The sequence below is a fragment of the Gadus macrocephalus genome, chromosome 14 (assembly GCF_031168955.1).
Source record: "Gadus macrocephalus chromosome 14, ASM3116895v1".
Classification (NCBI taxonomy): Eukaryota; Metazoa; Chordata; class Actinopteri; order Gadiformes; family Gadidae; genus Gadus; species Gadus macrocephalus.
This window is the reverse complement of record NC_082395.1, coordinates 9,313,896-9,339,405: the sequence shown is the minus strand read 5'-3', so window position 1 is coordinate 9,339,405 and position 25,510 is coordinate 9,313,896. Positions and strand designations below refer to the sequence as shown.

Here is a 25,510-nt window from a genome sequence, read left to right as displayed (position 1 = left end):
AAAGAAAACCAAACATACTTAATTGAGTTAATTCTTGAAACTAATGGATTAATTAAAAAGTAATGTAATCTTATTATATAATTAAATTAATAAAAAATATTTTCCAATTACGGTTTCAGAATAAATGGCATGATGACATGAATGGAAATCAAGCCCATAATTGAATAATTCAACACTGTTCAACTCCTCTTCCTCAAACGACACACACTAGCACAGTGTGAAAAAAGAAAAAAACATCACAACAATGCAAATACATACTGATTCGATTTTGGCAACAGAACTTTCAACTGCCAGAACCTCCAAAATGGGTCACGTTACAAAGTGCATCAGAATTGGCACGCGTCAGACTTGTAGTGTCCTTCCTGGATAATGAATGCAGCCCTACTGTTCTCTGCTGGACAGCTCAGCCCGGCCAAAGGCAGCCTGCCTACATATGGCTGCTCATGACACATCTCTCTGGTAGCAAGCCAAGCCTCAGCACCAATTCATGAACCCTAGCTGAGTGACCACATCCTAGGTTGCTTGTTAATACTCCTTACTCACAACTTTTACCTTCCCCTTTTTGTTCTCACATGAACACGAGCAGACACTAAAAATAGCAAGTGAAGATGAAAGTGTGTGAGGTGACAATGAGATACAACGTCTACAAACAGGCTTTCCGTATAATTATTAACAATCCTACCAAACAGTGCATCGCTCCAAGGCACACATGCCATATTGTGACTGCAAGTCGTGTGCTTATCCTCCAACAATAATAACACACTGCTCCCTTTCATCTAAACAGAATGATCATCAGTGCACTCTAAAATCTGGGCCACACACACAGATGTGATATGTAATAAAATAGTGGGATCTGCAGGAACCAGGACCCATTACCACTCTTACCGCCATGCATAATTCAATGCAATGGTTCCCACAGAGACTTGATTAACAAGCAAACAGGGATGGAGAAGAGCAAGAGAAAGAGAGAGACATCAACTAAAAGGCGACATGCAGTAGACAGAGGAGAAGACAAAGCCACGCAGCTCTGCTTAGATATACGGGAGCTGTCCGGGGGGGGGGGAAGCTGCAGGAGAACAGGCGTGGAGTGATGGATGCCCCCCCCCTCGGTTGGCTCTGGTGGTGCTTGCCTGGTTCTGCTGTGGGCAGGGCCAGGGGGCCGGGCCCTCTCTGGTGCGTCCCGTCAGGACAGTGGGAGCCGGGCGGCGGAGGTGGCTGGTGTAGGTCCAGGTCTGCGTACTGGGAGGTGGCGAGCGGTCTGTGGTGTTGGTGCATGTTGGTACACTGGTAACACAGCCACTTGTTGCACAGCGTGCAGAGGCTCTGTGCCAGCCGGGGCACGGGGCAATCTGAGCAGCTCTGTGAGGGAGAAGGGAAGACCACCCGCTGGTGATGGCTGACACATATTTCTCCGTCCTTTGAAATGTGGTATCGCCTCACCATGTAGAAATTAGTATAGAAATCCCTTATCTAAATAATTCGTAGAGCCACACACACACACGCGCTTGCGCGTACACTTGCACACACGCGCACGCACGCACACGCACGCACGCACACGCACACACACACACACACACACACACACACACACACACACACACACACACACACGAAGAAAGAAAGAGGTGGCAGTTCACAATCACAAGATCATGTCTACGCTAGACATGCATTTTGAAAAGCATTACAAATATATATTTCTTAAATAAATATATTTAATACAAATTACTTTCTTATTTCAGTTTACTTATTGACTTCGCTTCAAGAATCTCTTGAAATACTGTGTGGCAGAGAACAAATACCCTTTCTCTCCCTACAGCACTCAATAGCCTAAAATAGCCCTAAATATCCATTAACCTGACGCCGCTGCGATAGATTCTACATGATGAAGTAGTTTGTAGTTCCGGCTGACACCCTGAGCTGAGCCACGTGAAAAAGCAGCGCAGAGAGCAGCCGTCGGACGAAACAAAACGTGACACAACTTCCTGCAGCATGAGGAAAACATGATGAACATCGGAGCGCAACCGCTACGAGAGCACGAGGACTACGAAGGCTCGTCAACGTAAAACACACAACCCTACCCTCTCCATGTCGACGGCTCGGAGGAGCGCGGGCAGCCACGCTGAGCTGTGGAGGATCTGGTGCCCGGCAGAGTTGCTCCCTCAGCATGTAGAGCAGAGAGGCTAGGGAGACAGTGAGTGAGAGGGAGAGTGAGAGGGAGAGAGAGAGAGAGAGATAGAGAGTGAGAGAAAGAGAGAGAGAGAGAGAACAAAACCCCGGCGCCTCTGATGAGCTGGCACGCAGAACGCCGTCCACGCCGTCTACCTAAGGCAGGAAGCGACAGTGCCAGTCACTGCAGCCTGCTGAGCCCCGGAGGACGGAGAGGAGATGCTCCTGACATGACGGCGTGCGCTGCTACCCCGCTCCGCTCATCCGTCCATGTGTAGGACTACTCCACACTGCGGGCGCGCAGGACTGGCACAGTACAAGAAAAACTCTGCTCAGCGCTCGCACTAACACAGGGGCCAAAAAAAGAAGAGGAACGAGCGAGAGTGAGAGGGAGCGAGGGAGCAAGAGAGAGAGAGAGAGAGAGAGAGAGAGCGAACTAATCCTTTTTGCTTAAATAAGCCTGTGCATAATAATTGGGAATTAGGGAGATAAGATAATTATTTTTTTCTAGGGCAAAATATCCCCGGAAGCCTTTCCCAAAATGGAGGCACAGAGGCCAAGTGACCTACAATGCCGGCACGGCTAAAATAACATCTAGGTAGTCGAGGCAGGAGAGTGGGCTAAGTTGAGTTTAGGCAGTACTGGGCTACGCTAAAGGTGTGTGTGTGTGTGTGTGTGTGTGTGTGTGTGTGTGTGTGTGTGTGTGTGTGTGTGTGTGTGTGTGTGTGTGTGTGTGTGTGTGTGTGTGTGTGTGTGTGGGAAGGGGGGGGGGGGTGGCTCCACTGACTTGGCTTTGCCCTTCTTCTGCATCCCTGTGTCAGCACCAGAAGGAGCAGGGGGGAGGGTGTTTGGGGGGGGGGGGGGGGCGGACATATCCCAGAGGAGCCCTGTGCTAACGTGGCACACCAAAGAAGAGGGTCAGGCTCTGATAAGCCCCGGATGGGACTACAAGACCCACTCCTGCCAGTCCCTCTACAACTGCGGGGAATCAATTAGGATATTATCACAGCATTTCAGAGAACACAAGGTACCGCATAAACACAATCCGAAAAAGGGGAAAGCGAAGAGCTAATTTAACTGCAGGGCGAAAATAGGAAATGGGAAGATTGTGTTACGATATATATTACACTATATCTTACCTACCTGTATCAGCACAATGTGTGATATGGTTAGAAGGGAATATGAAACTAGCAAAACTTTGGATCTGAGAATAGTTGCCCTTTCAAATCCCTAAAAATGCAATAATCGTACCTAAGAGTACGACAAGGAGCCACTGTGAAACCAGTCGGAATCAAAGCACCACGCAAGACTTGTGAGACATTTGAAAGACAAGTCTGCCTGACGACAACCCCTACCGCATGACCTACAAATCTGACAACTTTCTCTTTCCTTGGCTTTTTCCACCAGGGAGCTCAGAGCCATCCCATTCCCTCGTTGTACGCTCGTAGACCCAGTTTAAAACACAATTAGTGCTTCCACGTGCACCCTGATTTCCTCCTCTCCTCCCAAGCCGCCTCTCCATCTCTCACTTTCGTCTTTCCTCCTCATCGTCGTCGTCTTTCCTGAAACCACACTCTGGCTGTGCATCTGTCGAAGCTGAGAAAGCTGAAAGCCTCGCTAAGTGAGGCTGGCACTGGATGAAGGCAAGCCTAAGAGCAAGCCGTCTCCAGAGATGTCACAATAATAGTACCTTCCATCGGGACGGCTCCCTTGAAAGCACACCTATGTAACATCTATTATAACCGAGGTGATGCCATCCTACCAAGATGCCCTTTGTGCGAGTTTTTAACATGCGCCGAAGAGAAGGATGTAGCCTCAGACGTCGTCTCAGGGCCCAGCTCTTTGGTGGATCACTAAACTAAACGCGTCTGTTCGATTTAGCTATTTGCGGTTCTGGCACGTCCCCTTGTTGATGTTGACATATATTATAAGCTCTTGTCAACTTGTTACATAACGAACAGACTTCAGAGAGAACTGGAGAGAAACAAATGTAGGCCTCCCTTTACTTTTGAGTGATGCAGCCACCCTACTCTCTTATCCCGTGCTTTGACTGTTCTCTGCCTCAAGTGACAGTAAACTGTTGAGTATTATTATTTCGCAATTGCAGTACAAATCTCTTCTCTTAACCTATTATCCTGTCTAGGAATCAATACACAGGGGAGGGGTGGAGAGGAGAGGAGGAGAGGCGAGGATCTGCAATTGCATTCATAAAGGCCTCAGGATACAACTATCTACAGTATGTGCTGAATGATGACAGTGTATTAAAATACTAGAGGTTATACATAATTAAAATCCTTTGAGCACTTTGACTAAAGGTAACCTCTAAGTCCATTGCAAGAATTGAGCCCTGGATATTCCATGACTGCATGAATTCCTTCCCCATTAACACACTTGTTATAGACAAGCATTTGTTCGATTTTACTGCAATTACCAAATGAATGAGCAATTCAGTTAATGTGTTATATAAATTAAAGTTTAACCACAACAATGTCCTTCTTGATTAGATGACCAAGTTCATTTTATCAAGTACAATCATAATGCAATTGGCTTCATCAGATTTGGTTTTGGCTGTATTACAGTATATCCTCAATGCCACCACACACTTCAACACAAATTTCGGGGTTGGCGAATATATCTCACATTTAAAGAAACCAAATGTCTTGCCTACATTGAACTCACTCACTGGAACTCACTGGAAGCTTTCGTATCGCGTTGCTTTGTGTTTCACGACTTTGAGGGACTCTGATAGGCTATATAATTTGGTTTTTTAAATATGCTCTACTTGAGGCATCTTAACTGGACTCTCGTAGAATATCCACGGTACGTTTTACAAGGTACGACATCCCATACGATTGTATAGGCCTGATAGGGTGCGATATATTTGCCACAGGATAAAACAAGCATACAACAAGGGATTCGTTGGTGTGAAATAACGATGACATTCTTTTTACTATGTGGTTTCCTTTAAGCAATAACAAACTAATTATCCTAGGGGCGCAGTGCATGCAGAAAACGCGAAAATGAAGACGTTATATACACGTGCTACAACGACGCCGTGTCGTTTTCGTGACAGTAAAAATGTACACTAAATACAAAAAGGAAAGCTTAATAGACAAGTGCGTCATGATAAAAGCACTAGTTGTTTACCTTGACCTGCTCATCGCTGGAGATTCTCCCCATCCGACGAGTCTCGTTGGTCCACAACATTTTGGAGGCGAAATCTCGTACTTAATCGTGAGAGTTTAGTTGCTCCCATGCAAATTCTGACGTCCTAAGTGCCGCGGTACTGAATTGAGACATTGCATCCCCCCCACTCTTTGAATTACGGCCGAGAATAAAGCCACAAAAAAAAAGCTGCGGTGTTCCGCAAAGTTAAACCGATTTAAGTATTACACATATACAATAGGCCGATAACACGTTATACAAATAATGTGCTAATAGCTCTCTTAAAGCGCACAGATCACAGCCCTGCGTTTCTTTTTTGTTAAATACATTCACAATATCAAGCAGAAGAACCTTGACAGCCACAATGGCAAACTTCGCTGTCAGAAGCGCCAATCACAGCACGGCGTTGTGATGTGCAAGGACATAATTAGGTTAGAGACAGCATGGTGTCTATTTGGTGCTAGACTACTAGGCCTTCTGGGAAACCACCAAATTCTAACAGCGAATAGATTGCGGGGAAGCTGTCATTATAGATGTCAGATGGGATGGTGATGCTATTTGGCAGGGAATGTAGGCTATGTGGCATGATCATGACAGTAGGCTACTATACAAATAAATAAATGTTCAACAAATATTGCCAACAATAAAAAAAAAATAAGCTCTAAACATTATGTGTTATGTAGGAACAGATTTATGTCATGGTTGATGCTTTCTATCAACCATATCAAGATCGATTATTGTCGATTATTGTCTTTAAGACCTGGAGAGAGGAAAATAACTGTACAGCCAAGAATGCCACCAACACAATTAAACACATAAAAAAAGATCTTATCCAAAGGGCTTTAGTGAGGTATTAATGGACTTTGGATTAATTTCAGTGAACGAAAAACAACGGTTGAATAAAGGATGAGGTATACACATTTGTTCTTTATATTTTGAAGCACAATCATTGGGAATTGTAGTTCAATAACTTGACGAAAACATGAAATAAGTATTTCATGTGTTTACTTCTTTTGTAGAAAAGACCAAACATTTAAACATTTACAACCATTTTCTTCCTTCCGTTAATGCCTGTACAAATCATTAGAGACAAATAGGGTTTATTTTCCAACTTTAAACATTGGACAACAACAATGACTTTAGCCTCTGGGAGTTTCCACAACACTCAAACAAGCATACCTGGACATCAGTGGTTACATCATCAATGTTCACTTGCTCTGTACCAACTAAAGTTTGCTCCTCTTATTAGGTACCATACACTCCAAAATACATCCACATTGGAAATAAGCACTGGCAGTTTACAATGATATATATATACAGTATAAAAGACTATTATTCACGAATATGCTGCACAAGATAGAAAATATTATCATGATACAAGGTTTTCAAATGGGAAACCTATCTGAGTGAATAGTTTACAGTAGAACGACGACTCCTCAGTTCTTTTTGTGAAGAAACTTCATTTTATTTCCTGAAAAGTAGGCCAAAATAGACGAACATCACCATCATGAAATACAACACAAGGGTTAGGGTACTTCATTTATGCATTGCATTACAAAGTATTGTTAATTCCTATTAGAATAAGCGCACAATGGGTCACTTGGGCTTTAGAATAATTACTAAACAATAATCATCTTAAAATGAGAAAAAGACAAAGGGAAATTAAGAACCATATTGACAACCTGTCCAAACAGATTAAATTGAAATGTTGATCCTGTATGAGGATGGGGCTTTAATGTAGTATGAAGGCAGCATTGAATGGATTTTGTTAAAGTTCATAAGGAAGCAGAAGTGAATATGGATGGATAGCATGCCAGAACTCACCCAGGCCTTTGAGGAACTTGTTGACTCCACTCTGTTCAGTATCAGGCAGCTCTTCCAGGTATTGGTCCACCCGTTGTTCAAATAGCCCTGGCAAGGCCATAAAACAATTCAAAACACGTCATGTCAAGGTAGTTTTAGACAAGGTGCGTAAGACTTGAATATGTCTGCAATGCTGAATGAAAAATTGGAAAGATCATCACTTCCTGGGAACAGATTATTGCCAAAGCAGCGAGTGTATGTTTCATGTTTACTTGAACTACATAACTACATAAACGTAGGCCTTAGTGCCTAAGTGCATACATCTTTCTATCATATGGCCACTAGATGGCAGCAGTAGAGAACGTACTGCTAAAATCAGTCGTCTTGGCGTCTTTCGTAATTGAGGCATTTATTCATTTGAGCCAACTTTTGTGTTATTTTACAATCCATTTGGGTCAGTTCATCAGTAATGGGAACTATCCACTCTGCCTATCCCATGCATCATTCCTCAAATGTGTTTGCACAGCCATCAGCATCACATTGATCTATTGTATATACGTATAGTAGACGTGTAATTGATTGCAACACAATACAAGGAGAAAAAAAGGCATATCAAAGCATGTTGTTGTATAAATATAACTGTGTCTGTGTATGGAAGATGCATTTAGTTTCCGCAATGAAATCTGGGAAGCCAATCACTTTAATACAACTTGTAATTCATATACAGTAATTAAATTCATTATTATTTCAATAATAACTCTTGATACTATCAACTATCAGCACTATAAAAATACCATGCATGAAACTCACTTGAAGATTAAAGTGAGTCAATTGTATTTGGGCAGCCCCAGTTAATGCATGTGTCGGAAAGTATGAAGCAAATAGATAAAAACATTATTTAAGGCCTTGATACCAACGGGATGGAAAACCCTCCTACTACCAGGATTCATTGGCAGCAGCCTGATAATATCGTCATCATTATCATCATTATTTGATGCCTCCAAGTGGACCAACTGTGCCACGGAAAGAACGAACAAATGTTGAATGGGTCCCGGGCGCTCTCAACATTGTGATTCTAGTTGCCATTCCCTCTCTTACCTGACCTACTTTGTGATGTCAAGCTCAAGTGCACGTGTGGGTCTGCGCTTGCATGTTACATTAATAAAACAAGTCACCAACCTGCAAGCTGTTCTTTAAGTGTCAAACCCCCCCCCACACACACACACACACACACACATACACACACCCACACCCTCACACACACACGACCACACACACACACACACTCATGAACGCTGGGCTTCAGTCTTCCGGCCTTTTTACCTTTCGCCCGGCATTTCCTCCGCTCGCGGTCCTGAATGAAGCCCGCAAACATCTGGGACTCCATGAAGACGCCCAGGAAGCGGCGGATGCTCTTGGAGGCCACTGACTTGCGGAAGGCCTCGCGCTGGAAGACGCGCTCCCCTCCGCGTTCGCCCTGCGTCAGGAAGAGAGAGTAGTGGCCCATGGCCTCAAGGAAGAAGCGGATGAAGGCCTCCGACACCAGGCTGTTCAGGGAGTTCACCTCTGTGGAGGAGAAGAAGGGCATTCCTGAGAGGCCTTACGTCAAATCCATTGTATTCATCGCACATGTCATGCCCAAGGTCAAGAGAGGTGTCTGGATTCTACAACCCTTTTTGAGTTATACAAATGTCAGTGTCCAACAAGCAGCAATGCACTCTCACACTCACAAACATTTTACACATGATTTAACAATACAAACCCCTGTCCAGTAAAGCACATGCGTCCTTATACATACATAAACACACACCCACACCCCCACACCCCCACACACACACACACACACACACACACACACACACACACACACACACACACACACACACACACACACACACACACACACACACACACAAAAGCCTGCGATAATTGGAGAGTCTAGAGATTACTTTTAAAAGAGGACACATCTGGCAGATCTCAAAACCTTACTATATTGTTTTGGCTAGGATTATGTGTGCGTAATGAGTAAAGGGTATTAACAAAGGGGAAAGGCTGTTCCCGGTCGGTTATCAGTGTGGATAAGATGCCGTGTCCCCTGTGTTTTTAAGGGGGAAATGATCTGTCGCCCTTAGTCACCTTCGTCTGAATCACTGTCAGAGTCGAGGTTGATGATGTCGTTTCTCTGCTCGAGGGCTTGCTCGAGGGCTGACTGTAGTTTCCGTGGCAACAGGGAGGCCTCGTCATCCATCTGTATACAACCAACAGTGCATTGCAACGAGGGTAAACAACAATGTTGGGGGGAAAACGGAATTTGTGGGCTAAAGCTAGCAGTAAAAGCCTCACAGAATGACGTGCTAGCACAAACCTGACGGATGAAGCGGTCTGTTCCCAGGTCAACCATCAAAGCCTGTATGAAGGAAAAACACAGGAAATGAAACCCTTTCAGACACTGTGCGCATCTTCATATACTATGCATGGGAACCTCCTTCCCCTCTCTCAAATCTTTCTTAAATGATGTCCTAATATCAAATTGCTACCATTCAACACAATCTGATAGCTCAGAATACTTTTGAGTAAATGAGTGCTCTGGAATATGAAGTGATTCAGTTCTAATAGGATTGCTAATATCTGAGTAGCATGCTCTTAACAGCAAAACAGGATTTCCTGCCAGGACTATTAGAGAAACTGTTTAGATGTGCCAACACAAAACAGTAGCTGGTGTTATCCTGCCAATCCCTGTACAGCATCTGCCCTGCATAGTTGCTAAACAATAACGTGTGTGAGTGTGTGTGTGTGTGTGTGTGTGTGTGTGTGTGTGTGTGTGCGTGTGCGTGTGCGTGTGTGTGTGTGTGTGTGTGTGTGTCTGTTACACCCCAGTCTAGGGGTGCCTAGGGCCTAACATGAATGAGCCCTTGTCTTCCTCAACTGTTTGTGCTTGTGTTTGTGTGTGAATTTTTGTGCGTGCGTATATGTGTGTGTATGCGTGAGTTAGCGTGGTGTGTGTGTGTAAGTGTGTTTGGATGTTTGCATGCGTGTGCGTTTTAGTATGTGTGTTCCGCGCTCATATGCATGTGTGTGTGATTGCATTGCTTTCTTCACGATCAGCAACACTACACAGGGTCTGCCAACCTCACTGCTGCAGAGACACAGTCAGCTGAAGTTCACCACTGAGCAAGTCATTAGATCGGCTCTAATGGGGATCTATAGTGCTCATACAGCGGGGTCAATGTCCAGGAGGACTGTGCATTGACTTTGCATTACATTGCTTTTCCACATTGATTGTGTTTGTGTATATCAAACAGAGATTGTTACTCTGTTTGAGAATAACTTTGAAAGGAAATGGTCAAAATAACCGAATACTTGGGGGAAACAATTAAGCAATGACTTGTCAAGACTTGTTAGACGTTGTCGATGAGAAAATAACAAATTAAGACCGTTACGGGAGAGCATGCAAGGGAGAGAGAGAGAGAGAGAGAGAGAGAGAGAGAGAGAGAGAGAGAGAGAGAGAGAGAGAGAGAGAGAGAGAGAGAGAGAGAGAGAGAGAGAGACAGAGAGAGAGAGAGAGAGACAGAGAGAGAGAGAGAGAGAAAAATAAAGAGGGCCAGACAATGCGCAATCCCACCTCTTCCACGGGCAGATCTTTGAGTCTGGGCAGCGAGCTGGATAGCAAGCCCACCAGGAAGGGGGTGGGGCAGCAGACGATGTCGAGCATGGACGCCGGCAGCACGGGGATGAAGGTGTGCTGCCAGGAGAAGGGGTAGAGCAAGGCCACCACCGCATGGATGCAGCTGGACAGAGTGCTGCAGAAAGACAGACAGAAGGACGGAACATGTCAATATTACCCTGGTCATTGGACCACCTGCTGGCCTGCACCAGCCACGCCAGATACACGGAACAACAGCCCAGAAGTTTTGCTTGATAAGGACAAAAAAAAAGAAACGTTTGACCTGACTGGTAGGGGAGTGGTTGGTGTGTGTTGGAAAAAAATGAAAAGTCCCCCAATTTCTCTCATATTTCCAGCTCAGAGTGGTTACATAACTATTAATACCCCGGACTAGGCATAGTCACAAAAAAAAGTGCAGACAGAGCACATTTCCATTACGCCGTTGCCTCAGTGTCATAGTCCAAGTGAAATATCTGCTCTATCCCCTCTGCCTTGAAACAATTACTTTGGTGTATACACAGGATGAGACAGCACAGCTATGTACCTTGGCCACCACACTTTGTTCCCTGCAACTCCTCTTAAGGAAGCGCACAGGGAACAGGGCTGCGTTTGATCACAGGCTGCTCCTCCACTTTGTGAAACACAATAAAGAGCAGGAAGAGAACGCTCCAGCTTCCCTTACGCCACTCGACACTTAAGAGAAAAGGTTGAGCCGTGGCCACGATTCAACTCCTAATCTTTCACTCTGTCTCTCCCGTTTGAGGTGTTACGCAATTGAATGCGACAAGACAGTGTTTTACGCTCTTTCCAAGACGTTGGACATTGAGGTACAACGCCGATTGCGGATGATGCCTGCAGACTGAGGCTCGTCTTCCCCCTTCTGGACGCCTTGTCGATGCATGCAAACAAAGCAGCGGTCCCGCTGAACTTGGGACAGCTGTGGCGTAACACAAAGATCACAAATAGCAGCCAGTCTTTCTCACGGCCCTCGGCTTGTTGACAGTGTCAGACCCTCCTCCCCTTGTTGTTCCAACACACTGTACAGTCCATGTACACAGACACAGAGGGAAAATAAACGATGGTCCAATCACACACACACAAACACAGACCCACACACAAACACACGCACACACAGAGAATCCGAATGGATTATGTCCAAAACTGGGGATCAGACATGGTATGCAAAGCCATAAAGTCGCAATAAGATGTATTCCATCGGGTTGCTGTGATTAGCTTCAGACAGTACATCCAAGCAAACACGCACTTCACTCCTCTTTTGTGCATGAACTCCTCACATCAGTTCACTGCTTTAACTTTCGACGATTTTACCTCATACAGTGATGTATCATAAACAAAATTTACTTATCTAAGCCCTACAAAAATCGTTTTCCCCAAAGATGGACTTTCATCTCTAGGTTACGCACCATACGCTTTGCATGTGATTCAATTCACCAATACTCCCTGTCTGTTGCTTCGCCAACGTGAAATATAATCACACTCCTGAAAGCCTGCCGGTCGTAATGATCACGAGTCGTCTGTCTTGCTTTTTTCATCCACTTGTTCCGTCAAGGAAGACCATCCCGTTTCCACGGGCCTGAGGAGAGCTTTATAACTCCTAGCAGATCCCGTCTCCTGGGCTTTGCGTGTTCCAACATGGAGCGATGGGGCATGGCTTTCAGAACCCTAGCCACAGGCTACACACCGCTTCACACACACACACACACACACACACACACACACACACACACACACACACACACACACACACACACACACACACACACACACACACACACACACACACACACACACACACACACACACCACCCATACCAAGAGGATCACTTACACTCTTCCCTCGGGCACACACTCCTGGGAAAAGTTGAATTTGCAATGAAAACACACCAACGCTGCACTATGCTGAGTCTGGAAAGTCTTGGACGGTAAGAGTAAAAACTGAAAAGATCACCATCTCTGATTCGTAAACATCATTTCTGGTAGGCAAGTGGATGTCTTGGCGTAATGTCAATGGACATCATTTATGAGAAAAATAATAAGTTCAGTGGTCTACAAGTGCGGTATTCAGTGGGACAATGCATTCACATTTGCAGTTTCGAAGGGCCAACTATTTGTTGAAATTGGAGCGGCACTTGAAGCCAAAGACATTACCAATGGATAGTTTGATGTGCGTCAATGTTCAGTATGTGTGGTGGCCAAATTGGCAGGTTGTACAGGAGGACCTGCCATGGTGGGATCTGAGTCTTCTCTGGCTAGGGAGGAAGGCAGTGGCGGACAGTGATGCAGACCAGGGATGATCGTACCAAATGGAAGAGACTGCAGCATGCGTCAGGGAGCTGCATTCCTTCACTCACCGTCCTCGCATGAATCAAATTCAAAGTAAAAAGGCCCATGGACAGCACAGCGAGCCTGTTGCAAAGCACTTGATCTATCGACGTCGAAACACACCTTCATACATAAACAGTACCGAGCAATCATTGTTGGACATGGCCGGCAGTGGGCTTAAGGCCCATGAGGCCTGCAGAGAGACACTAGGATTAGCTACATACTTTAGTATTTTTGAAAAGAATGTCCATGTTCCCAAATGGTTTGCCTTTACTTCCTGCGTTGACTAGAATATTCTTGGCCCTACATTTTAAACACATTCAACAGTTGCAAATCAGGTAATTTCCGCAAGGGAATATTGTGTGTGTGTGTGTGTGTGTGTGTGTGTGTGTGTGTGTGTGTGTGTGTGTGTGTGTGTGTGTGTGTGTGTGTGTGTGTGTGTTTGTGTTTCTGTGTGTGTAAATGCTTGGGTTCAACACAGTGATACTAATGTAAAAAACAGCTGGTAGAGGTTACTGGCTAAATTGACTAAGCTTTTGGTTCAAACATCGGAATGTCTCTGCCCCGTTTCACCACATCACGAGATATAAGATACAAAACATCAGTTACCTCATAAAACTTGAAAAATCGTTCTGGCACCATGCCAAACACTGCACAGCAGGAGAGGGTTTGAGTACGGTGATGATCTTAATCACTTAATTGTATCTCACTTCTTAATTCGAGTCGCACGAACTGCAGCTTGCTCTACCTGACTCACTAACAATAACAGCAGGAAGAACCATTACCTCAGGTACGAACTTGCATAACATCAATGGTGCTGCACACTCATTCTATATGACTACCTTTGATCGCTCACTTTGATCGTCTTTATTGCACATGCTGTCTGATGCTGATGCTGGCCCGGGCGAACACACGTACGGTGAGAGGAAGAAATGGATGTTGGCCTATATGCAGAAACTCAAGGGGAACTATGCGCCGCTGAAACATAGGTTTGATGAATTCACCATGGCTTCAGAAAGGCTTTCAGAGGCCATTGTTTGGTTCCCCCCCCCCCCCCTCCTCCTCCACAGTCCCTCCTCGCAACAATCCTGTTCCCTCTCTCTGTGTTTGGTGAAAGAGGAGGACAAATGGATGTTTGACTGGGAGCAAACTCCATGTTCTGCTTTCTGTAGGATATACAGAATATATCTGGTCAGAATATACACTCTGCGGAGCTGCAGCTACGCAACTGAACACAGAACTCTTTCATTTGTGGCACCAGCAACATGCAAAGCAGCGCCCATAACAACTGCTGAATGTCTGGAAAGTTGGGGACTTGTGTTGTGTGGTTCCATAACAATGGAACCACGCAACCAGGGAAAGTCATTGAGGACTAAACGCTATGCTGTTGTGCATGCATCAAGACAACACACAGACAAACAGAAAAATAGATGGGCACACGCGATGTGGTAGCCATACTCAACCCTATTCTCACGACCAACAAGGTTAACTCTGGTAACGTAACATCATTGGATAAATGATAACTCCATACAGGAAGCAAAGGAGGCAGGACAATGTCGTGGCTAGGGTCCTCAACAGTCTAACCTGTAGGCTATCCTTAAAGCAAGAAGCCCTAAACCATATAATAATAATAATACATTTATGTAGCGCTTTTCTTGGCACTCAAAGACGCTCATTAATGAAGTGTATCTGAATATATTGACTGTATGTCCGCTAAATGACTCAATAGTGATAGCAGGTACAAAAGATTTGGAAATTGACTCAAACAATTCCATATCGACCTGGTTGATGATGAATTTATGTGATTGGGTGTGTTTACATAGTATAGAACTGTTTAAGGACGAACCATCACCTATGTCTTTATATTTATGAGAGAAGATACGGTATTTAGTGACATGGATAAAATAAGATTGTTGATGTAAAAAATCCTTTACTTCCTTGATATTGAAGCATCACCTCCAAACCCAAACACCTTAAATAAAATATACTGTAGCGCAAATAGAATACAGAGCAAACTGAGAACCACAAAAACATTGCCTAACATGGCTTGACGTTTATTTATTTATTTTGCTTTGACTCTCGGATCTGTTTCCTGCTGGGTATACATTTTAAGAGACAGAAGAAAGATAAATGACGTTGGGCTTCTAGCTATTTTAGGATTGGATTATATAGTGTTCCAGAACGGTCCACTTTATCAGAGAGCTTAAATACGCTGCCTACCACTGTTTACAACGGAATCTAAGGTCTGCATCACGTTTGTTCAGAACAAGATCTGCAGAGGCATTGCGGTTTTGGTGAGCTTAGTGGGAGAGCCTTAGCATTAGGGTTAGAAAAATAAAGAGGCAGATCCGAATATTAACCACACAAGTGAATGTTTCACGGGAAATGAAAACCACAGGGTGTGTTCAAATCAACCATCATTAAAAATGGTCCCGAAAAGACACAACGCCACTTTGCTTCTGAAATACAGACAACAATGTCTGTATATCACATAATCCTTGGCAGACCTCAAGATCATGTTTTAAAAATAATTCTACAGATTGTCTACTACAGTCTATTCTGTGGTCCCCTCAAAAAAGCCCACGCCAACATCGCGAACATCGAAAAAAACAGGTCAACAGGTTCAATTCCCGCACCAAACTGCCATAACTGTAACACTTCAGAACTGGAAAGCGATCAACTATTTAGAGCGGGACAGATGCCCAAGACTTGTGTCTCAAGCAAGTCAGGGGACAGAGGGGACGACTGTGCACAGGGAGTGAATGTGGCTCCATTAGTCACATTGTGACAGTCACAGATCACAGGGGGCAGAGCTTGGACACACAGGATGTGCATTCCTTCTCCCCTCAGTCACTGCCCCCACGGTTGATGTTTGTTTAAACCGTCTTCCTGATATGTGAAAAGATTAGCTGCCCCATCCCAGGGAGATGAAAAACTCTTCCCCTGCAACAAAGCCATTCCCAATGTCCCAAGAGGAAGCACACCTTTCTGCAGAGTTTCACTGAAATAAATGTGAGGAAGGGACCTTCCTCTGACCAGGTCCATGGGATCCGCCTCTTGTTGTTTGAGAGTGATTCTCAAGCGAGGTCACGACCCTGTTAAATCATTAGGATCTTCAACACTGGCATCCTGTCTAACTGATAGGGTGTAACTCAGGGTGTGATTTTAAAGGAAAACCAAACCCCCTGACGCTGCCTTTAGAGAATGCTTTCAGGTTTGTTCCCTTTTGGGGCAGGGCTGCCGGCTCCCCTGTAAACACCCTTTGACTAAAACCCTAAACCTGTTCAATATGAAGAGCACAGTTGCGTTGCATCAACACTTAATCAGAAGGTAATTAGTCAATAGTTTATTAATTAATCAGGTTGAAACTTTATCAGCCAATCAGAGGTTATGCGTGCAATGCGTTTATCTTAGAGAATCATCTCATGCAACCAGAGGTGTTGGGGTTTGGCTCGCCTTCAGTCATGAACACATTTCAAGTCACATACCATAAATACGACTTGTAAACGATCACTCATGGAATAAAGCACTTGTACATTCAAACTTTCAAACCTGTATGTGATGGCAGGATGTTCTAATGAGCGTTTCGGTGCAATTACCTGAGTTTGTCCGCCACAAAGATGACCCTGCGCTCCAGCAACAGAGAGGCAAATACTCGTATGACTTGTCGTACGCTGAGGCAGCTGAACAGACTGTCAAAGTCCACATGTTCCAGTCTGGAGTCCATAGGCCTCCTGAGCTCAATGACCTGGTGTGGGAAATGAGAGCAACACAGCCAACATTGTCCAAATTAGATAATATTAGGAGTCCCTCAACTCTTGACGTTTATATCCAACTACAATGCAACCATGCAGAGAATGTATCCCAAATAAAAGGTTTCAAATATTAAATTTTCTATATCTATGTCCATCCTTTGATTTTTTATCGCCAACCGTTCATCCGATCGACTTCACACAGGGTGATCAATTTCTGAGGACCGGAACAAGTTGTGTGGACGAGCGCTATAGAAGCCCGATTGACGACAGCAACAGCATTAACGACATATGATATAATACATTAATATATTCCTCATGGAACTATAGAATGATGTATATTTGATCGACTTGAATTGCCTGACCTCATTCCCTGCTCCTGGCAGGAAGGTTTTCACTCTGATGGTCTTTCCTGGAGCTGGGAAGGGTGACTCCATGAGGCTCCTCATGAAGGGGTAGACCAGGGCTGCTGAGACCCCCCTCCGTCTCTCCACCTCGTCCAGGATCTTAGTGCAAGGAGTAGCATGACCAGAGTTAAAGTCAGCACACACACACACACACACACACACACACACACACACACACACACACACACACACACACACACACACACACACACACACAGACAGAAGCACACACTCACATAGCACTGCTTGACCAATCGAGGAGTAGTCTTTCACAAAAGTGCTTTTCACTTCTCCTGGGGAAAACACTCCATAATCCACCCTTCAAGGGTTTATATTTAAACTAGTGAGTAGCCAGCAAATGGGAACTCGGTCACAGATGTGTAAGTACTTCTCAAAGTCATGCTGGTTAGGTTATGGACCATGACCATGACATAGCGTTCCATTGTTATACATCAGTGAAGAGGAACCTAGTGTGTCATTATGACCATTGGCAGTTGTCAGGAACTGTTTTCACATTATAAAACTAAAGGAATGAAAGAAAATAAAAGTGGAATACGTTTTTGTCAGGGAGAGATACGTGTTGGGAATATTAATCGAAGCGGAATGGGACTTTTTTACAGATGAGTGCTCTATTTCAATTTCACATGACCTCATTTTGTCCCATACAAGCACGCACAAGCCCACTTACGCGTACACGCACACACATGCAAAAGCAAAAACACACATCAACCTTTGAAAATCCTTTTCTCTTAAATGGACGTTAACTCTCTCGTTAACTCAAATTATAAGTGTATTCTTTGTCCTATTTCTCATCCAAGAAAAACATTTCTAGCACCAAAACAATGTTGGTGCTAGAATAAGCACGTACATGTTAGGCCTAAAAAAAAAAAAAGGTTTGGTTCCTGTTGGTTGTCAGTTGAGGTCATGGGTAGGTAGGGAATTAATTTTATTTTTTTATTTTATTTTTTCCAGCGGCAGCGAATGATAGGTAGGTTGTTTTCATTTAAAAACGAGAAAATTCGCTCATCCTTGTACAGAATGAAGAGGTGCTGTACCAAAACGTAATTATAGTTTGCATCAAAAAAAAAAAAAAAAAAAAAACACAAATTATCTTAACTAAAAAAATGATGGACAATATGGACATCTTCTCATTCATTTACATAAAGTGTTCAAGGTGGACATTTCGGAAACATTTCCTTTAAATAATGAGGTGTCTGTGGGCCTTCGAACACTTGGCTAACAATTCCACAGACGGGTTTGTTGATCCCATCATGCCGAGTAGCAGAGGGTCCTGAGGAACACATTACTGTTTCAACATCGTGGTTGTTGTACTGGTTAATTGGTTGGTTTGATGAGATACCAAAAGGCATGCAGCATGATCTCATAGCCAACGTTGAGGAGTCACAAAGCCACTGTAAAACACAGCAGTCCCCTGTTCCTCTGTATCCCGGCATGACACTATCAGGACTACATTTAAGTATTTCTAAATTGGTAAAAGAGAAGTGTACCGTGTTTAGAAAGCCAGGTAACGGGTCGAGCCAACAAGCAGATATATGACAAGATTGGAACGTGTAAAGCTTTCAAATAGGACATCCTCTGTTATGCTGGTTTGGATTTGCACTTTAGGAACTATTTATTACTCAGGACTTTATCTCCCGGGATGATATGGTTACATTCGGAGCAGCTGTAGAGGGACTGGGGGAAGATACAATGTAAAATAAGCATGTCTACAGTACATCTGGCCATGGCGACACTTGTAGAAGTATTCAGTAGGGGGACAAAGTCTATCCCTTGAGGGACACCAGGATTATTTGCATCCTGTACTTAAGGACATCTGATCAACACTCAATTTGCGGAACCCACTGCATTCATGACTAAGGTCATTGTCTGTGTAATGTACATTTATAGACACATTTACGTATAAAGAAATACAACGTTTTCAAGGTTTCATTTTTCAGTTTGTGTTTAATAGGGTGGTATTTGGAGGTAAATATAAAAATGGAAAATGTGTTAAATATTTAAGTTATTAACTTGTCTACGCTACTCGAAACTGAAAGGTTAAATATTCCTTGTTAAATATTTGTGCTTCACGCAGACAACGTGACCTTTGACCCGGAATGTGGAAATAAACATTATTATATTAATGATAAAAGGATACAATTTGGATTTATTGTGGAAGCGATTGAGCGTCTGTTAAATGCCCTAAAATTTAAATGTAAAATACAGACCCCCCAGGTGTGTACAGGTGTGTGTGTCTGGTGCCCATACCTGCCTCATGTGTCGGCCAAACAGCAGCTCATAAATACAGGCCTATAAATCTGTCAACATCATCACCCTCCTTAAACCAACCCCTAATTCTCAAAGCCATGTATTTTAGATGGATTAAAATAACATTGAATGGGATCCTCATGAATGTGTAGGTTCATCCATTCCTGGCCTACATCTCTTCCCATTAAAAAAATTCAAATATACGCAAGTAACAACAACTTTTCAAGTAGCGAGGACAAATGAATAATTTATACTTGATTCACTTATTGGATACGATTCTCAGATGACCATCATGGGTCATGATAACACAATATTGAAACATTAAAACTAACTATAGAGGTTTCAGAATGATGCGATAAACTCAACTCTGAGTAAAGTTTAGGCTTTTGTTTTAGAAAGTAGGCCTAGAATTGATTCATACTAAAAAAAAAAAATCTGTTAAGTTCGGAAGTAAATATAAAATGGAAGACTTCTATTTTTTATCGTCAACAATATAAATGTTCTGTATGAAATGTAAGCTGTTTTCACATTGACGTAAAGTAACATTTGTCAGTCACACCAGTTTTCCCTTCTCTCAACACCAACACCGGCTAATCCTCGTTTGAAAAATGTGTCCATATGTTAAACAGATTAAGCATAAATGAGATAAGGCTGTAAAAGATAACGAACAAAATGTTCCATTTGTTTTGCCACCAACGTGCAGCAGTTAGAAAAACAAAAAAAAGATTGGATATGGGACCGAAGGTTGGAATGAGGTTTAGGGGGTATGCTTGGTTTCCGGATCTCACATATCACAGGCAGTATTTTCCGGAGAGAGACTTCAAAAAGGAGTTTACCATTAATGGGGAATCAAGGATGAAACGGGTGAGCAGGCTTCCAGCAATAGGTCTGCTGCTGAGTCATACAATCCCTCACCGCCGCTACTTCATAACACTTAAGATCGTTCAAGGTGTGTGTGTGTGTGTGTGTGTGTGTGTGTGTGTGTGTGTGTGTGTGTGTGTGTGTGTGTGTGTGTGTGTGTGTGTGTGTGTGTGTGTGTGTGTGTGTGTGTGTGTGTGTGTGTGAACAAGACAAAGCTGGGATCACCTTGGAGAACAAGTCAAAACAGCCGAGCCGGCTGATGACGCAGTAGACTTCTGGGAGGCGAGGTCCTTTCCCACTTGGCTGGAAGAGACGGCAACAAATTATCAGGACACGTTCGGAAAAAAACAGCCTCAGGTCTGACAAAGCCATGTTTGTTGTGTTGTGCCACTCACACAACAACCCACCGGCTGACATGAACTTACACAAGATCACACGCAGACAAAGTAAGACTATATTTTGTGTGCTTAGATACACAAACAGCAACAGCTAAATGTGGAACATTCGGACCGAAATACAAACGGGATCTTAGGAAAAATCTTGAGGCATAATGAGGTGAAAGCCAAGGATGGGTTGGCTGTAACAGGAGAGGTCTCTCTAACATACGAGACTTTTGATGTGCGTGCCAGCTCAATAAAACACAGGTGCACTATCTGTTGCTATGTTGACATGCCATATCCTCCTCAGTGTACAGGGCATTTAAGCCACCCTTTAATCCACACATGCACAAAACGCACACACACAAACGCACACATATACACAAATAAGACACACACACACACACACCCAACATTCAAATAAAACACAAACATACATTCATACTCACTATTATACCAACACAAAGGAACAAAACGCATAAGTCACCCCAACAATTGCCATATTAGGTATGCACTCTTCACTTCTAGTTTCTCTTCTACTACTTATTTTTCCTAACGGATGATTAAATCAACTTTGCTTCACAAAGTTGATTCAAGGTCTCAGGAATGCTGGGGTATTGCCAGCCCCCGGGATAGGCACCAGGGAGGGGGCGGTGCGCTATTGGAGGAGAAAATCAACCTCATTGTGGCCAAGCTCATCAAGGGCTCCTTGTATCACTCAAGTGGCCAGTGCAGACACAGGAACACCAGAGTAAGCAGGGACCATAGCTTACCTCCTTCCTTTATTGTCCCCTCAATGCAAACATTTCTGACTCACTAAAGTACGTTCAAACACACACGGCCTTTAAACAAGCACTCGCTCGCCCTCTGAGAACAGGCACCGTGGAACCGTAAACACACGGACGTGGACCAAAACGGCGAGTGAAAATCTCCACCGCATCCAGTACACAAGGTTCCACCAAACCAAAGCGTTGCTGACCACAAGCCAAATGCCAGCCCTTGGCATAAAACTTCAAAGAGGTGCCATGCCTCATTATAGGGGGAAACAGTCCACAATGGCCAAGCTGCAGACCGTTCAAGGTTCCTCTCCTATCTCTCCTGAGAAACTCTCATTAAAACTCAACACGTCCATTTGAACCACAGCGTCTGGTAATGAAAGGGGCCGCAACTGGAGAGGCCTACTTCATCACGCCTCGCAATTATAAATCCCGGTGGTTATTTTTGATATACGCTTCCATCCGCCACGCGTGCTACACAACGCGTCCGGCCATCGCCCTTTCTCGCGCACAGGAAATAGCGCATTGCTTGTCCGAATCAAAGAGCTGTCAGGAGTGAGCGTGAGTCAGGCCGGGCCGTGTGGGGGGGGGGTGGGGGGTGGGGGGGGGGCTCACCAGTAGGCGCCTGCAGTAGCCGAACCTCCGGCTGCCATCCGCTCCGGTCAGCATGAAGGAGAAGGTCTCGCTGGGATGGGAGAACACAGAGGAGGACGGTGAACACACGCTCCGTCTCTCACATTGCTCTCCCTGTTTTTCGCAATCTCTCTTTACAACTCTCGAATCCTACCTGCACACCTTTAGGATGTATGACATGATTGCTATGTGTATAGGACGGCTGACTCATGGGAGGTGCATAGTGAGGTGTGTTTTGCGACCAGCGGTGGTAGACGTGTGATTACAGTGACTCAGCTGGGGGCCGCTCCCTACCTGCTGTAGTCAGACACGGGGCTCCAGTCCCTGGCGTCTGGGAAGCAGAACTGGGGGATGGCTTTTAGCCTCTGCTCCGCCTCCCTCATCTGCTTGGTGGCCCTCTCTAGCTGCTAGAGAGAGAGAGAGAGAGAGAGAGAGAGAGAGAGAGAGAGAGAGAGAGAGAGAGAGAGAGAGAGAGAGAGAGAGAGAGGGAGAGAGGGAGAGAGAGAGAGAGAGAGAGAGAGAGAGAGAGAGAGAGGCAGGGGACAGAGGGACAGAAAAATAGGAAAACAGAATGATGTCCATGATTTATAATTATTAATATAATTTGTGTTTGAAATTGTAAATAATTATACTTGAAGAAAATACTTTTGTTTTGAGAATAGAGACATAGAGGAGTGAGAGCGAGCGACGGGGGAGCAGATGTTTCAATGAGCTTATTCTTATTGAAATGTCTGCAAAAGAAAATCTTCATCCCAATAGACCTATAGAGCATGGCAAATGAGTATGGCTTCCCCCAACAATTCTCTCATAAAGGGCTTCCACTCCCCCCCCCCCCCCCCCCACACACACACACACACACACACACACACACACACACACACACACATTCTCTTCTCCCAGGCAACCCCATCAACCCCACATATTCGGTCCCCTCCCTTCCTCCACCTTGACGTCATCGAACTGTGTTTTGTCTCTGGTCACAACATACCTATGGCTCCCAAGGGACAATACTGCTTAACTCACCCTTAAATAGCGTTTAAAAAGGATATCTATAAATAACCAACCCCATGTACGTCATTAAAAACCAGTTGCCTTAGTGTAGCCAATGTTTACAATAGGCTCCCAAGACCTTTTCCGACCCAAGACCCAGATAAAACAATCCATGTTGCTCCTGGCCAGCATCCTCCGCGGCTAGAGTACATTAGGATAGCATATTTGTTTTGTATGAAAATATTGTAGGAACATATTTTTGTAGATCTTTGTATATTTGTTCATTCATAATTAAAAAAAATGTTGTCCAAAATGAATGTGTTGAAATGTGTGACACTGCCTGGGCGGGCATACACTTTAGACATTGCTCCTATTTTGATCACCCTAATTGACTAGTTTGTAACACTATCATTACCATTCTGTTCACCTTTCCAGGGGAACCGAATGGTAATGATGATGTGACAAACTATTTGGAATAAATTGGTAAGGACAACCAATACCAGGTAAGGCATGGTAAGGCAGGTTAAACCAGGCATCAGTCGTCATATGGTTATTCTGTTTATACGGCCACTACGATAAACGAGTGCCGGTCATTCGAAGAAGTCACAGCCGTACATAATCCGACCATAATGTTTGACAACTCTATCCTTTTTAAGATCGCTGTTGAAGCACTTTTGTCTGTTTCGTTTTCTCTCTCCGTTGCTTTGATCTGTCTAAGATGAAAGACTCATGACTCTCCTCATTGGTCCAAAGTGCCCTAAACGCCAAACTTGCTTGTGTCTGTATTTGCCTGTATTTCCAATTGTATGACACATTTGGTGCATGCGCAGAATGAACTACAAAAACCGGGTTTCCTGTCTACATGCTAAATGCCAGAGTATGACGGAGGTATTGTATTCTCCAGTGTTGTGGGGGTTGTCCTGTATTTACCTTGGGGAACTGATAGGTTACTTCTGGGGAGAATGAGTTCTTGGTGGGCTTCTTCTTCAGTGAAACCACCACAAAGTACTCAAAAAGCTCCCTCTCCTGCCACTCGATGAGCTGCAGCTCCAAAGTGCGGTAGCTAGGTGCCCGGCGAAGGATGGACTGCAGTTTCAGCAGTCTCTGGGTGTGGGCTGGAGAAACAAGGGATACAATGGTAAAGCACGCATGGCACACGTTAAGACAACAGGCAGGTCTTCCCTTTACTCTATGGAGTCAAAGCTTTGGATTTGCATTGGTTGATTGCCAGATAAATAATGGATTGGAAGTTGGTTATTTGATTGGTAATGATTAAGAAAAACAAAAACACAAAAACAATTGAATAGTCAGACAAAGCAAGCCAACTGCTTGAGCTGTTATAAATAGACCCGATGATCAATCAACTGATCCAAAAGAAAATAACCACCAATGAAAATCCTTCTTATTAGCAACTCTTTTAGTATTTCCTTTATGTAGCGTTCATATACAAGCACAATCTGCCTTTTGAAATTCATCAGGATAGAGAAACCTTTGTGTAGTGTCAAGCTCTTATCCAGTTGCAACACAAATACATTTTTTCGGAGGACTCTTTTGAGAGGGGAAAACAACCCAGCACTTTAAAAGGATCTGGATGTTCCAAAGGCATGAATCATTGCGGTCCATGTGTAATATGTAACACCTCACCGCTAGAAGTTTGAGTTCACATGCCTGCTTTGACCTCTTACCTTTGAACCTGTCATCCGAGTCACTCTCGCTCTCACTGTTGTCATCTACGAGCATAACGGAGACAGGGAGATTTCCATGGTTTAAGAGACATTCTGTGTTTATGCCAGAAGAAGTACGTAGCTAGAATTCCTTGTGGGAGACTTGAAAACAAATATTTACTCATTTTACCAGAAGACAGAGGGATACCCAAACGTCCTTACCTCGCAGAGATGCAGTCTCCATATTGGACATGGACAGCTTTTTCAGACGCTTCTTCCCCCGTTTAGTGCAGTAAATGGAGTTGATTCTCTGTACAAGCTGCCAAGATTACATTAAAACAAACAACGGCTTAAAGAATACTAAGAAACTTTCCTATATAGAAATACCTTTAGGCCTATACAGCACATTTAATAATGATTAGAAATGAATGTCATCACTCTAGTGGCGCTCTTAGTGCTTTCGCTGGGCCTTCATATGTGAGTCAGCCAATAGGCCCCCTATCTGTTAGTAAACATCCCCGATATTTTGTGGGAGACGACAGCAAACACCGGCTATTAAGGTTTATATTTCGGTATAAAGTAACCTTCGTCTCATACTTGAGACGAAGGGCCCTATCTTGCATCCGGCGCAAGTGACTTAG

General features: G+C 44.0%; 2 protein-coding genes across 4 annotated transcripts in view; both read right to left on the bottom strand.

Moving 5' to 3' along the window:
• The window catches only part of trim66 (tripartite motif containing 66), a 19,437-nt gene extending 13,256 nt beyond the window's left edge, over positions 1-6,181 (bottom strand). Inside the window, exons 1-3 of the mRNA XM_060072023.1 lie at positions 5,314-6,181; positions 2,079-2,180; positions 980-1,359 (exon numbers count right to left, since the gene is read on the bottom strand). Coding sequence (XP_059928006.1) covers positions 980-1,359; positions 2,079-2,087 — 389 coding nt within the window. The 5' untranslated portion in view covers positions 2,088-2,180; positions 5,314-6,181. The remainder of the gene's footprint in view (positions 1-979; positions 1,360-2,078; positions 2,181-5,313) is intronic.
• A 138-nt stretch (positions 6,182-6,319) lies between these two features.
• dennd2b (DENN domain containing 2B) overlaps positions 6,320-25,510 on the bottom strand; it is a 42,503-nt gene continuing 23,312 nt past the window's right edge. For 2 of the 3 annotated variants that reach the window (XM_060072319.1, XM_060072318.1), the window contains exons 7-20: positions 25,092-25,188; positions 24,891-24,935; positions 24,136-24,320; positions 22,510-22,622; positions 22,198-22,267; positions 20,655-20,732; positions 17,259-17,399; positions 16,741-16,889; positions 10,757-10,934; positions 9,500-9,541; positions 9,271-9,382; positions 8,458-8,700; positions 7,156-7,242; positions 6,320-6,802 (exon numbers count right to left, since the gene is read on the bottom strand). In XM_060072319.1, coding sequence (XP_059928302.1) covers positions 6,768-6,802; positions 7,156-7,242; positions 8,458-8,700; positions 9,271-9,382; positions 9,500-9,541; positions 10,757-10,934; positions 16,741-16,889; positions 17,259-17,399; positions 20,655-20,732; positions 22,198-22,267; positions 22,510-22,622; positions 24,136-24,320; positions 24,891-24,935; positions 25,092-25,188 — 1,575 coding nt within the window. In that variant the 3' untranslated portion in view covers positions 6,320-6,767. The remainder of the gene's footprint in view (positions 6,803-7,155; positions 7,243-8,457; positions 8,701-9,270; positions 9,383-9,499; positions 9,542-10,756; positions 10,935-16,740; positions 16,890-17,258; positions 17,400-20,654; positions 20,733-22,197; positions 22,268-22,509; positions 22,623-24,135; positions 24,321-24,890; positions 24,936-25,091; positions 25,189-25,510) is intronic. The other variant, XM_060072320.1, reaches the window with a different exon arrangement.